General features: G+C 39.7%; 2 protein-coding genes across 2 annotated transcripts; both read left to right on the top strand.

Moving 5' to 3' along the window:
* Positions 1–3,143: 3,143 nt before the first annotated feature.
* hmx1 (H6 family homeobox 1) lies at positions 3,144–6,459 on the top strand. Its single transcript, XM_032563851.1, has 2 exons — positions 3,144–3,650; positions 5,581–6,459. The coding sequence occupies exons 1-2, from the start codon at positions 3,386–3,388 to the stop codon at positions 6,174–6,176; spliced, it is 861 nt and encodes a 286-aa protein (XP_032419742.1). The 5' UTR covers positions 3,144–3,385; the 3' UTR covers positions 6,177–6,459.
* Positions 6,460–7,158: 699 nt separating this feature from the next.
* Positions 7,159–8,855, top strand: hmx4 (H6 family homeobox 4). Its single transcript, XM_032562143.1, has 2 exons — positions 7,159–7,665; positions 7,772–8,855. The coding sequence occupies exons 1-2, from the start codon at positions 7,500–7,502 to the stop codon at positions 8,359–8,361; spliced, it is 756 nt and encodes a 251-aa protein (XP_032418034.1). The 5' UTR covers positions 7,159–7,499; the 3' UTR covers positions 8,362–8,855.
* The last annotated feature ends 1,581 nt before the right edge of the window (positions 8,856–10,436 follow it).

The raw sequence follows: 10,436 nt of genomic DNA, 5'->3' as shown, positions 1-10,436 counted from the left end.
GGGGGCCCGAAGGGGTTTGGACTGTTGGTCTCTGAAGCAGCCGGTGTGCAACATCGTTCAGACGGTGTGATGTACACATAGAAACCTGATCTAATGTAGGGTTTAAACAGCCTGACACATCATTTTCTTTCAAAAACAGAGAGAAACACACTATAATAAAAATGACCACAACCAATGCCGCTTTTCCCACATATGGCTCTCAAAATCGACTGTCGAGTTTGTGTCAAACAGCAAAGGAAAAAAGAATGAGAATTTCAATTTTAAGACAAAAACCAAATGAAGACCACAGAGGAGATGATGCACCAACAAATGCTCTGTCGTTTAATTAATTAATTAAAATAAAACATCTTATGCTACATTGTAATCAAAATGCCCTGCAACATAAAATATTGGCACATTGTTTTTCACATGACCAATTTTGGAAACTTGTCAGTTTGTTTCATCCGGCTTGATTTAACAGTTTTACAAACCTTCAAAAAATGCTTCAAAGTAATTATTTGTTTTCTCTAATATTTTGATAATTAATTCAATTAGTCAAGAAGACATATACTGTTTTAGCATTTGTTTGGGTAAATTTGAGCCATCAAGATATTGCCAACATGGCTTCCCTACCAGGTTGCACCTAAAGCGTGACAATAAAATGAATTCATGGCCAGTTTTTGAGCTCTATTTTGACACTCTATCTATCTATCTATCTATCTATCTATCTATCTATCTATCTATCTATCTATCTATCTATCTATCTATCTATCTATCTATCTATCTATCTATCAAAAAATACCAAATCTGCAGACGACAGCTAAAGACAAGTCAAATCTTCACAGATCGTTTAAGATAGATTGTCAGTGAAGGAAGTTAAACAGGTCTCCCTTTGGGAGGACACAATGAAAACCCAAATCAGCCCGCGCGTTTTCAAGTGTCTTTCCTGTGGTGAGCATTACAAGACAGGTGCATAGACTGAGCTCTGTAAAACACGGCTCATATTCCTCTTGACTGTGCTGAGTGTTATGTTGAGGAGCAGCATTACCACTGATCCTCTGTCAAAGGGTAAGTCTGCCTTGAGGGAGGGAGAGGCAGAGACGCACACACAGAGTTTGGAGTTAAAAGGTCAGCATCGCTGACTCCATTGAGGGAAATAAAAGCTCAAATGTCTTGCCATTTAGACGAAAAGGGTAAAGACGCCCGTCAGCACTCATTTACATGTTTCAGATCACCTAGTAGTGATATACTTATCTATATTATTAGACTCTACTTATTTGAAGACCCGTAGTTTAATCACAGGCAGCAAGAGATTACGAGGCATTGAGCAGGATGTGCTTTGGGGCCCCACTTTCAAGTAAGCTCATTGCCCCGTTGATGATTGTTCAAATGTCTTGTGCATTCAATGCCCGCAAATTCTCTGGTACTTAGCCAAAAAAAATAACAAAAAAACCCAAAATTTTACATTATTCACTTCACATTGTGAATCAAATTATGAAGCCAAGATCATTTCTCTCCAGTTGTTTTGTTAGGAGTGCAACATTTCAAGAGAAATCAATTTGTTGAGCCACTTAAATTGGGGAGGCACATACAATTTTCATGATTACATTAGTCACCTCTAATAGGTTCTGAAGTAATAACTTTCAAATTATTTTAAAAGTAGTGGCTCCTTCTTTGGAAACAGAATTACAATTTTGAGATTTCTACATCTGAATTCTGTGTGAAAAGTTGAGAAGAATTTGGGGGCCCCTTAGTTTGCTTATGCCTTAGGCAGTGACAGTTCTTTCATGAATGCCGTTCTAGGAGAGACCTGCCTTCCGATGAAACACACAAAACCAACAACCTCCGCAACTTTTTATCAACATTAAGGAATTTTGTTCTGTTTGATGTTGGTCGGTATAGACAGACAAACAAAGTGGCTATTTTATTTTCAGCATTGTCGTGGACATGCTGAAAAATCAAGGCAGTTTGGTAAAACTACTTTATTTAATCCTTAAATGTTCTCAAAATGCATATCAGCCAGAAATATAATTGTTTTGGACAAAAGCACTGATGCATATTTGATGCTGTGTATCAAACAAGAGATACGTTTACTATGGCTTTTATTGAGGAAAATAAATTTTACTTATATAGAATAGAATAGAATTACTTTATTCATCCCAGCAGGGAAATTATTTCGCAGTTACAGCAGCATAGAGACAAGACACACACCAACCACCACTGAGTAGCAATTGTAGACAAGATAAAATAAAAATAAAATATAACATGCTGTCAATATAAAAAGCAGCTTAGAGCAGTCCTTGCAAAGATTCAAAAATGCAGAAACAGTATGTATATGTAAATATATGTACAGCAAGTGTGCCACACTTGCTGTACATATATTTACATATACAATATTGCTGAATATCACTGAATGACTTCAGTTGTTGTATCAACCTTCCTGACCACTCAGATCTGCATCCCAGAACCAAGCAACATTCAGCTTCTATGCACCACAAATCTGGAATAAACTTGCAGAAAACTGCTAAACAGCTGAAACATTAAGTTCCTATAAATACAAACTAAAAACCCACGTGTTTTTAGTTTGATAATTCTAATGATGGTACGTGACAAAAATACCATATAAATATATACTGTCAACATATATACAGTATGTGTGTGTGTGGGGGGGGGTGTTTTCGGGTCCAATGTACTGAACAAATCAACTTGATTGATTGACTGATTGATTACCTCAGCATCTTTAAAAGAGAAAAATTTACTTCAGTAATACTCATCAAAACTGACATAAGAATTTGGTCCATGTTGGCCAACTCCAAAGTGCAGTTAATCATGTCCAAAAATGTCCAACCACTTCGAACAAGCTTTCTTAGAACTGGAAAACCTATATTTTCTTTAAATATTAAAAGAGAGAGAAAAACAGAGTACGTTTATATTTACTGAAAGGGCAACATAGATTCATATACTTATGCTCGCCGTCCAGATAATCCATTTGATTTGCACTTTAACTGACCCAAATTAAGAAAGTGCGGCAATTCGGACAGAGAGATTCCTCTGGTCTGCATGGCCTCGAGGGACTGCCCTGCACGTGAACACACACACACACACACACTAACGCACGAGACACTGTCATTCTCTCCTTAGAAAGCGTCATTCGCCGCCGCGCTCGTCCAATCGCTGGATGACTCCTCGGCTCATTAATCTCAGAACTAGATTTATCTCCGTGTGATGCTGTTTCCATCTCTGTCTGCCCCTCGTCCCGCCCGCACCGAGGAGGAGATCCACGTCTCGGCCGCGCTGCGAAGGCAGCGACGTCTGAAATGAACGCTTGGACTGTAGATAACGCTCGATTGAAAGAGGATTCGCTCGCTGGCGATTTGCGCAACAGCACCGTGACATCAAAGAAAGGATGCAAGACAGGCCGGCGGACAACGGGGCTCCCGCTCCACCGAGAGGCTCGTCGTTCTTTATAGAGAATCTGCTGAGCAAGGGGTGGGAGAAACGGGGGTCGGTATCGGCAGAAGCCGAGGAGAAAACCGCACACGACACCGACAAGAGCCCCTCGGCTTTGGACTGCTGTAGCGCCACGTCCCGCTGCTCGTACAGAGACTTTTCGATGCAGTGCACCCGTGATGGGACTGTGGTGAACATCGGGGCTTTTGAAACACCACGCAGTGAGTAAAGATAACATGAAAATGACATTTCAATGAACAAAGCTTTGGTTATTTTTTGGTCCACTGCGTAAAAGGGGAAACCAAAGCGACCCAAGCATTTGAACACTGTAATGTACATATTTCTTCATTAAATTTACACGTCGATTCTGTTTGGTTAATACTCGATATTATATTTTAAATTTGAATTTTACCTTTGTTTAATTTGTCTTTGTTTAACTGTGCGTAAAAGGCCAATAATTAAATTAAATATCGAAAAAGCGATCAGTTATATTTCGTGCCTGGCGTTAAACCTTTGCGGACCCTGTTTTTTTTTTCTCACAGGTTTCGGCTTTGACAGACTTTAAAAGCTAGAATGCATTCGATTGCCAAAGTGCTGCACGTTTCATTTCCAAGCGGAATGCCTGTTCAAACACTGTGTCGTTGCTGCTGTTCATTGTAAAAATCATAAAAATATCAAGAGGGTTACATGCATGGATCAGGCACGACAATGTGACGATTTTACGCACATTTAGTGACATTTGTGCCACTGTCACCATCACATCAAAACTGAGCGCCCCTCCCTCTGATGTGTCACTTAATGGCTTTGACATAATCACAAGCTGCTGGTATAATTGTCACATTGGTTGCTCACAGACATTTCAATGAAAATCAGATTTTTTTTCTGAATACTATAAGACTCATATTTGCCTTGAGGTGAAAATAACAGCCTACAAGTTCACAATCTGGCCAAAATAACCAAAAGTATTTATGCGCATCCCAACTCTCTGACCAAGCTGTTGGTTTGTGTACTTTTGTTGTTCTGGTCGTTTATCATACCCAACTATTTCGGGCATGAAAAGCGGAAGAATTTTCCTAGCGATATGCCCGAGGAGACGGGAAAACAAGACTTGACTTGCTGGTATTTACGCCTCTTCTGAATTCTCTAGTTTTGGTTAATTCTTCGTGTTCAAAATGGAAGAGTTTATCAAAGATGTTTTGGAGCAAAAATGTGTCAGTTACCCCCGCCAGGGGGACCTTGCGTAGTCTGCCTGGTTTGACACGTGACGATTAAAGCATCATCAACTCTACTCAGCTTACTGCCAGGAAATTAATTTTTATTACCCCTATAAAAATGTCTGCCAGCAGGAGGCTGATGAGGAACCCATGTTTCAGATTTCATCGTAGTCAACTAGTAAATACTGGAATCAAAGGGGTACGGGTGCAAGTTGCCAAATATTTACCTGAGCAGCAGGCTGGGGCCCTTCGGGGGCCCTAAATGTTTGTTGTTGTTGTTTTTAAAGAATATATGTTGACAGACATGATATTTTCTAAATGTCAAAATAAGCACACAACTATATCAGTATGTTGTTTTTAAGTCCAATATTTTGTTAGAATAACCAATGTGCAGCTATTTAGAAATGATTATGTCAGCAATATCATGTAACGTCAGCGGTAACAACACAACACTTTAAGAGCATGTTAACTTGGTGTATTGCGATGGTGTTACTGTTGCGTCATCACACGCCTGGCAATGTCTTTTTTGTATAAATGAAAAAGAAATGCTGCAAATAGGATTGTAAAATGCTTTAAATTATGTGTGCACAGTCATCGGTTTATTGATAATTTCCATGTGCAAAATTATTTTGATGCCAAGGATCCTACAAGATCTTATCCCCAATGATCCATGGCCCTACTGTAGTACGTTTTTAGTAAACAAGTATTTTAAATTACGCAGTTGGTCTGTCCTGGGGTATAAAAGGAAGCAGGGATGTGTAGATATGACATCACATAGGCACAACATTAAATGTTATTATTTTTTGCTTATGAAGAAGCTACATAGAAGAAGCTACATTAGAAAAACAATAGAACTTGTAAGAAAGCTGAATATTTGGAATATAGGCTGCACCGATTTTCTGTCCTCATGAGGAATGTTGTTTTGACTCATTTCAAGGCCCGTCATCAGATGACCCCAGCTGCGCACTATCGACCAGCGACAGGAACTCCCCCGCCGTTTCCGAACCGATAACTGAGAGCAGCGACGAAACCGACCAAAAGGCGGCCGACGGCAGCCTCACGGACGAGAACGAGGACGCGTCAAGTGGGCTGGGCGCACGGCGCGAGCGGGACTCAGCGTCCGGGTTGTGCTCCGGTCGGAAGAAGAAGACCCGCACCGTGTTTAGCCGCAGCCAGGTGTTCCAGCTGGAGTCCACGTTTGACCTGAAGCGGTACCTGAGCAGCTCCGAGAGAGCGAGTCTGGCCGCGTCCCTGCACCTGACGGAGACTCAGGTGAAAATCTGGTTTCAGAACCGGAGGAACAAGTGGAAAAGGCAGCTGGCGGCAGATCTGGAGGCCACGCACATCCCGAACTCAACTCAGCGGGTTTTCAGAGTGCCGATTTTGTATCACGAGAGGCAAACTTCCGCTGGAGTTCTTGGTTTCAGCTTGAACGGACTTCCAGTTTCCCCCTCCTGGTCCGTCAACCGTCCTCTGTCGCCGTTTGCCCACTCCGTGAATATGTTAAGCTCGCAGATGACCGGCTTGGTGTAGAAACTCAACCTGACTGAGAAAAAAAAAAAAAACTTCAAATATTCACTCAGTCAATATAATTGTGCAATAACCCAGCATGCTGCAGAGGAAAGGCGGTCTGCACCCAAAGATACGAAACAAAGAATTCACCATTTTAACATCGAGATATTCTATGTTTCTGTTCCTGAGGTTGTAGAGTATGCTACAAATAAATAAGCACGGCCAGACTGACAGTAGCGGGTTGTATGTAATGTTTAAATACACGTATTTTTTAAAAGTTTTATAGACTATTTAAAGTCACAGATTTTTTTCCAACTTTGTCACTTTTTCACATAATTAGAAAAAATAAATAAATAAATCATGCACTAAAATGTACGTCTTTGTTGTTATTGTGCTCCTATTCTTACCTAAATTGTGTTTGAATATTTCTAATTTTCTTCAAGCTAACTCATCAAGCATGTAGGGTTTTATTTTGGAAACTTTTTTTTTTTTTAATTAAGGCAGTTGATTTTAAACTTATTGGAATATCCCCTTCAATGGTGCTCTTTTTATACACGTTTTATACACACAGCGCACTAAAACCCATAAAATGCAACTTTCTTTTTCTTTCCTAACATATATATACATATATATGCATATGTATACATATATACATCACCCCCCCCCACACACACACAAATATATATATATGTGTGGATGTGTGTGTGTGAGAGCGAGAGAGAGATTACCTACATTTATTCCGTAATGCCTATAACTGACTATTAAAGAACATAGTAAAGACATATGGTGCTTTGAATGACATTTCAGAGTTCAATTAGTATCAAGTATCAGTTGTGCCGTAGAAGAGTTAAATATATCTGAGTAGTCCGGTAATTAAATGTGCAGGACGGTGCATCTTTTACAACGTTGACATTTGAAAATTAAAATACATGATGGAATGCAGTTGGTGTTAAATTAGAAGTATTAAAATCACATTATGCTATCCTCTCCAGGGGCTCTAATGACTCCATGAGACACCGCTCCTATGATGAGAACAGTATGAGGTGTTTTTATTGAAAAAGAACAGCACTACACCCCCCACACGCCTCCGCTCTCCCATCTGATTCTGTTCTCTGACTGCCATTGGCCCATTCTGACAGAGTCTCTGAGCCAATCAGCGATGACTAGGCGCTCCGTCTGGTGAGAGCAGTAACAAGCGCGAGCAGATCTGAGCTGTGTCTGCTCAGTGGCTGCTGCTATGGTGCGAGGACCGTCCCACCGCCAGCGGAGAGAATAACACCCCGGTTCAGAGTTCAGGGAGAAAGTCTGAGGTGGAGGAAAAATTAAAGTCTCATATAGGAGAATATGAACAAAGCAGAAGCACCATGTCGACCCATCGCATCTCTGAAATTCACCATTGACAACATCCTGAACCTGAAGACGAGCTGTGACAGCTGTCATTCCTCCGGGCAGCAGGATGAAGCGGTCCCAGAGCAGAGGCCAGACCCGGGCAGCAAGCTGACCCAAAGCGGTAAGAAGTTTGGAGAATTTGCCTTATTTATCATCTTTTTTTTTTTCAATCTGACATATGGAGAAACTAGAAAGGCCTACTTAAGTGACTTTCACTGAATTTGCAGGGCTTATGAGCACCGGCAGCGGAACGGTAGACTCGGTCATCATCAGCTGCGTGAACCAGGGGAAGTCGGCCGACACGCGCTTCGAGAGCGGGGACAGCAGCTGCGACGACAGCGGCTCCATCTCCACCACAGCGCTGGTGGCTCCCATGGACCCCCACAGGGGAGGGAGCCCCAACAAAAAGAGCAAAATAGTGACCAAAAAGAAGACGCGCACAATTTTTTCCAAGAGACAGATTTTCCAGTTGGAGTCTACCTTCGACATGAAACGCTACCTGAGCAGCGCAGAGCGCGCGTGCCTGGCCAGCTCTCTACAGCTGACGGAGACGCAGGTGAAAATATGGTTTCAGAACCGCAGGAATAAACTGAAGCGCCAGATCTCCACCGAGATCGACGGACCGGCTGGCGATTTCCCCGAGGCTGGGAAACCGGCGTCGGTGGGGAATCTGCCGGCCTTGTATAAAGAGAGCAACCTGCTGGGCAGATGTCTGCTGCCCATGCCCCTTCCGGTGGTGTACCCGGGGAGTAGCACGCCTTACCTCTGCTTCTCTAACGCCAGCAAGTACTTCAGCCTGTACGACGGGGACGTATGACGAAATTTTTATGGCTTCCTGTGCGAAAAGGACTCTTTTTGGTCGTCCTGTTGCCAAGTTTTTGGAACGTTTGAGACATTTAGCGGCCACAACGTTTTATTCTAATTGTCATTTTAATAAAGACTGTAACTCTGATGGGAAATAATTAGTTTCCTATTACATACGAAAAGGCATATTCAGCATTATTTATTTCCAGTTGAAGAAAAGGCCTTTACAAGAACAGGTTACATAACTGATAGCCAAGAAGAAGGCCTAAAACAGTATCAGTTACATGTTATTGTTTACCGCATACTAGTATTTCTTTTTTATTTTATTAACTGCAGCCTAAGCCACCAAAGAAATTATTACTATAGCCTATCTGCATGCGTTTCCTGTCATGATTTTTTAATACTAAAGTTATGTATTTAAATGAATGTAGTTAACAATTTATTTAGTTTTACGCATGTGTTTTATTTTTTTCTAAATATCCGTTCTTACTTTATTCCACTTTGCCAAGAGGCTCATTACACATTTTACTGTTATTAAACAGTTGAAAATAAGCTTTACAGAATTAATTCAATTTTTTGATATGCAAATATACTGACTGTTTCAGGAATAATATGAAGATGAGAAATTTTAAAAAAAACAATGCTGTTTTCATTATATTTTGCAGTTTTTCACAATAATCCAAGGTGGAAAGTACAAATAAGCAAACTGAACCTGAGTTGCAAAATTGTACACAAGTAAAATTTTTAACATATAATTTTATAAATTGACCTGAGGTTGAATCATAACCCAAAACCCCACACTGCTTCACCTGTTTTAGTGAGTGTGACAAGTCAAAAATATATCACAAGTACTGCTAAAAGTAGCTAAAAACTATTATGAAAAGTATAAATATTTGCAAATTGTAAGAGATCAATGAGTCTCATCATGCACTCATATGCTTCTGGTAAATTTAAAGTAAACTCAGTAAGTTTAGAAAGTAGTCACATGGAGACATGAGGTCTGGAACTCATGCCTGTCTACATTTCTGAGTGGTGTGCAACTGCATTACATCTGCATGTATTAATTATGCAATGTGCAATATGTCAGAAGAGGGGCATGACGATCGTAATTCTTTACCTTGCTTAGACAGTAAATACGGGAAGTTGCTGATACATGCAGCGAATGGATGATAAAAGCAGACAAAAGGGTGAGGCTTATCTCGTTTTGTTTTGAGGAAGTGCATCTAATTCCAGTCTCGGCAGCATGTCAGCTTTATGAAACATACTTAGACCATCGTGTTCACATGATCAGTACAGGTTAAAGTGCTCACAGAGGAAAACTGCACTCTCCTGCAAATATTATTCAGACAAATAAAATCCAATTATTTATTGATACCTTTTCCAGGACAAGTGAAACATTTAAGATTATAGTATAATTAAAGCTTAATAAAATAAAAATAACATGCAAAAGAGGAAGCAGATAAAAATACATTTGAAGTAAAAGGATAGAACAACAAACGGTTAAGTATAAGTAGTTGGAAAAATACACAAAGTGATTTGTGTAAATTTTTCTTTATATTATTATTATCGTTATTATTATTGTTAATGTTATCATATAATTTATATTTGTTTAAAATAGTCTGACAACCCATTTTTTTCCTGTGGGTACTCAAACTATTTTCCAAAATAGATAATGCTAGTCTATTAATAATAATAATAATAATAATAATAATAATAATGGATAGGGATAATGTGTTTTTGCTACGAAGAAAGAAATCTAATTAGATATTTATACACATATCTGAATCTGGAAGAGTAGTTCAAAATAAATGTAAGCATTTAATTCCATTTTAAAGTGAAAACCTTTTGCTGGAAATGCTTGAGCTCAACACTGCATTACATATTAGGCTGATATTTTAATTCTCAGCCTTGTTGCTTATTTTTTTAAAAGTGGTCATTGAGGCATCTTAAATCATTTCTGTTTTCTCCATAATAGATGCAGATTTTTGATGTAGTGATTTGCTGAAAGCAGACATGGATTCAGCAAATCATGGCGCAGAAAAAAAGACACAAATTGTTCTTGAAGTAGATTTTATCCATGGATGTTTT

This window comes from Xiphophorus hellerii, chromosome 5 (genome assembly GCF_003331165.1).
Source record: "Xiphophorus hellerii strain 12219 chromosome 5, Xiphophorus_hellerii-4.1, whole genome shotgun sequence".
Taxonomy (NCBI): domain Eukaryota; kingdom Metazoa; phylum Chordata; class Actinopteri; order Cyprinodontiformes; family Poeciliidae; genus Xiphophorus; species Xiphophorus hellerii.
The sequence above is the reverse complement of the archived record's forward strand: the minus strand, read 5'-3'. Positions and strand labels throughout refer to the sequence as shown.

Bases quoted from the DNA above. Each gene is read 5' to 3' on its own strand.
- hmx1 (XM_032563851.1), top strand. From the start codon at position 3,386: ATGCAAGACAGGCCGGCGGACAACGGGGCTCCCGCTCCACCGAGAGGC. The intron at 3,651-5,580 runs GTGAGTAAAGAT...ACTCATTTCAAG, and splicing joins GGCTTTTGAAACACCACGCA to GCCCGTCATCAGATGACCCC.
- hmx4 (XM_032562143.1), top strand. From the start codon at position 7,500: ATGAACAAAGCAGAAGCACCATGTCGACCCATCGCATCTCTGAAATTC. The intron at 7,666-7,771 runs GTAAGAAGTTTG...CTGAATTTGCAG, and splicing joins CAGCAAGCTGACCCAAAGCG to GGCTTATGAGCACCGGCAGC.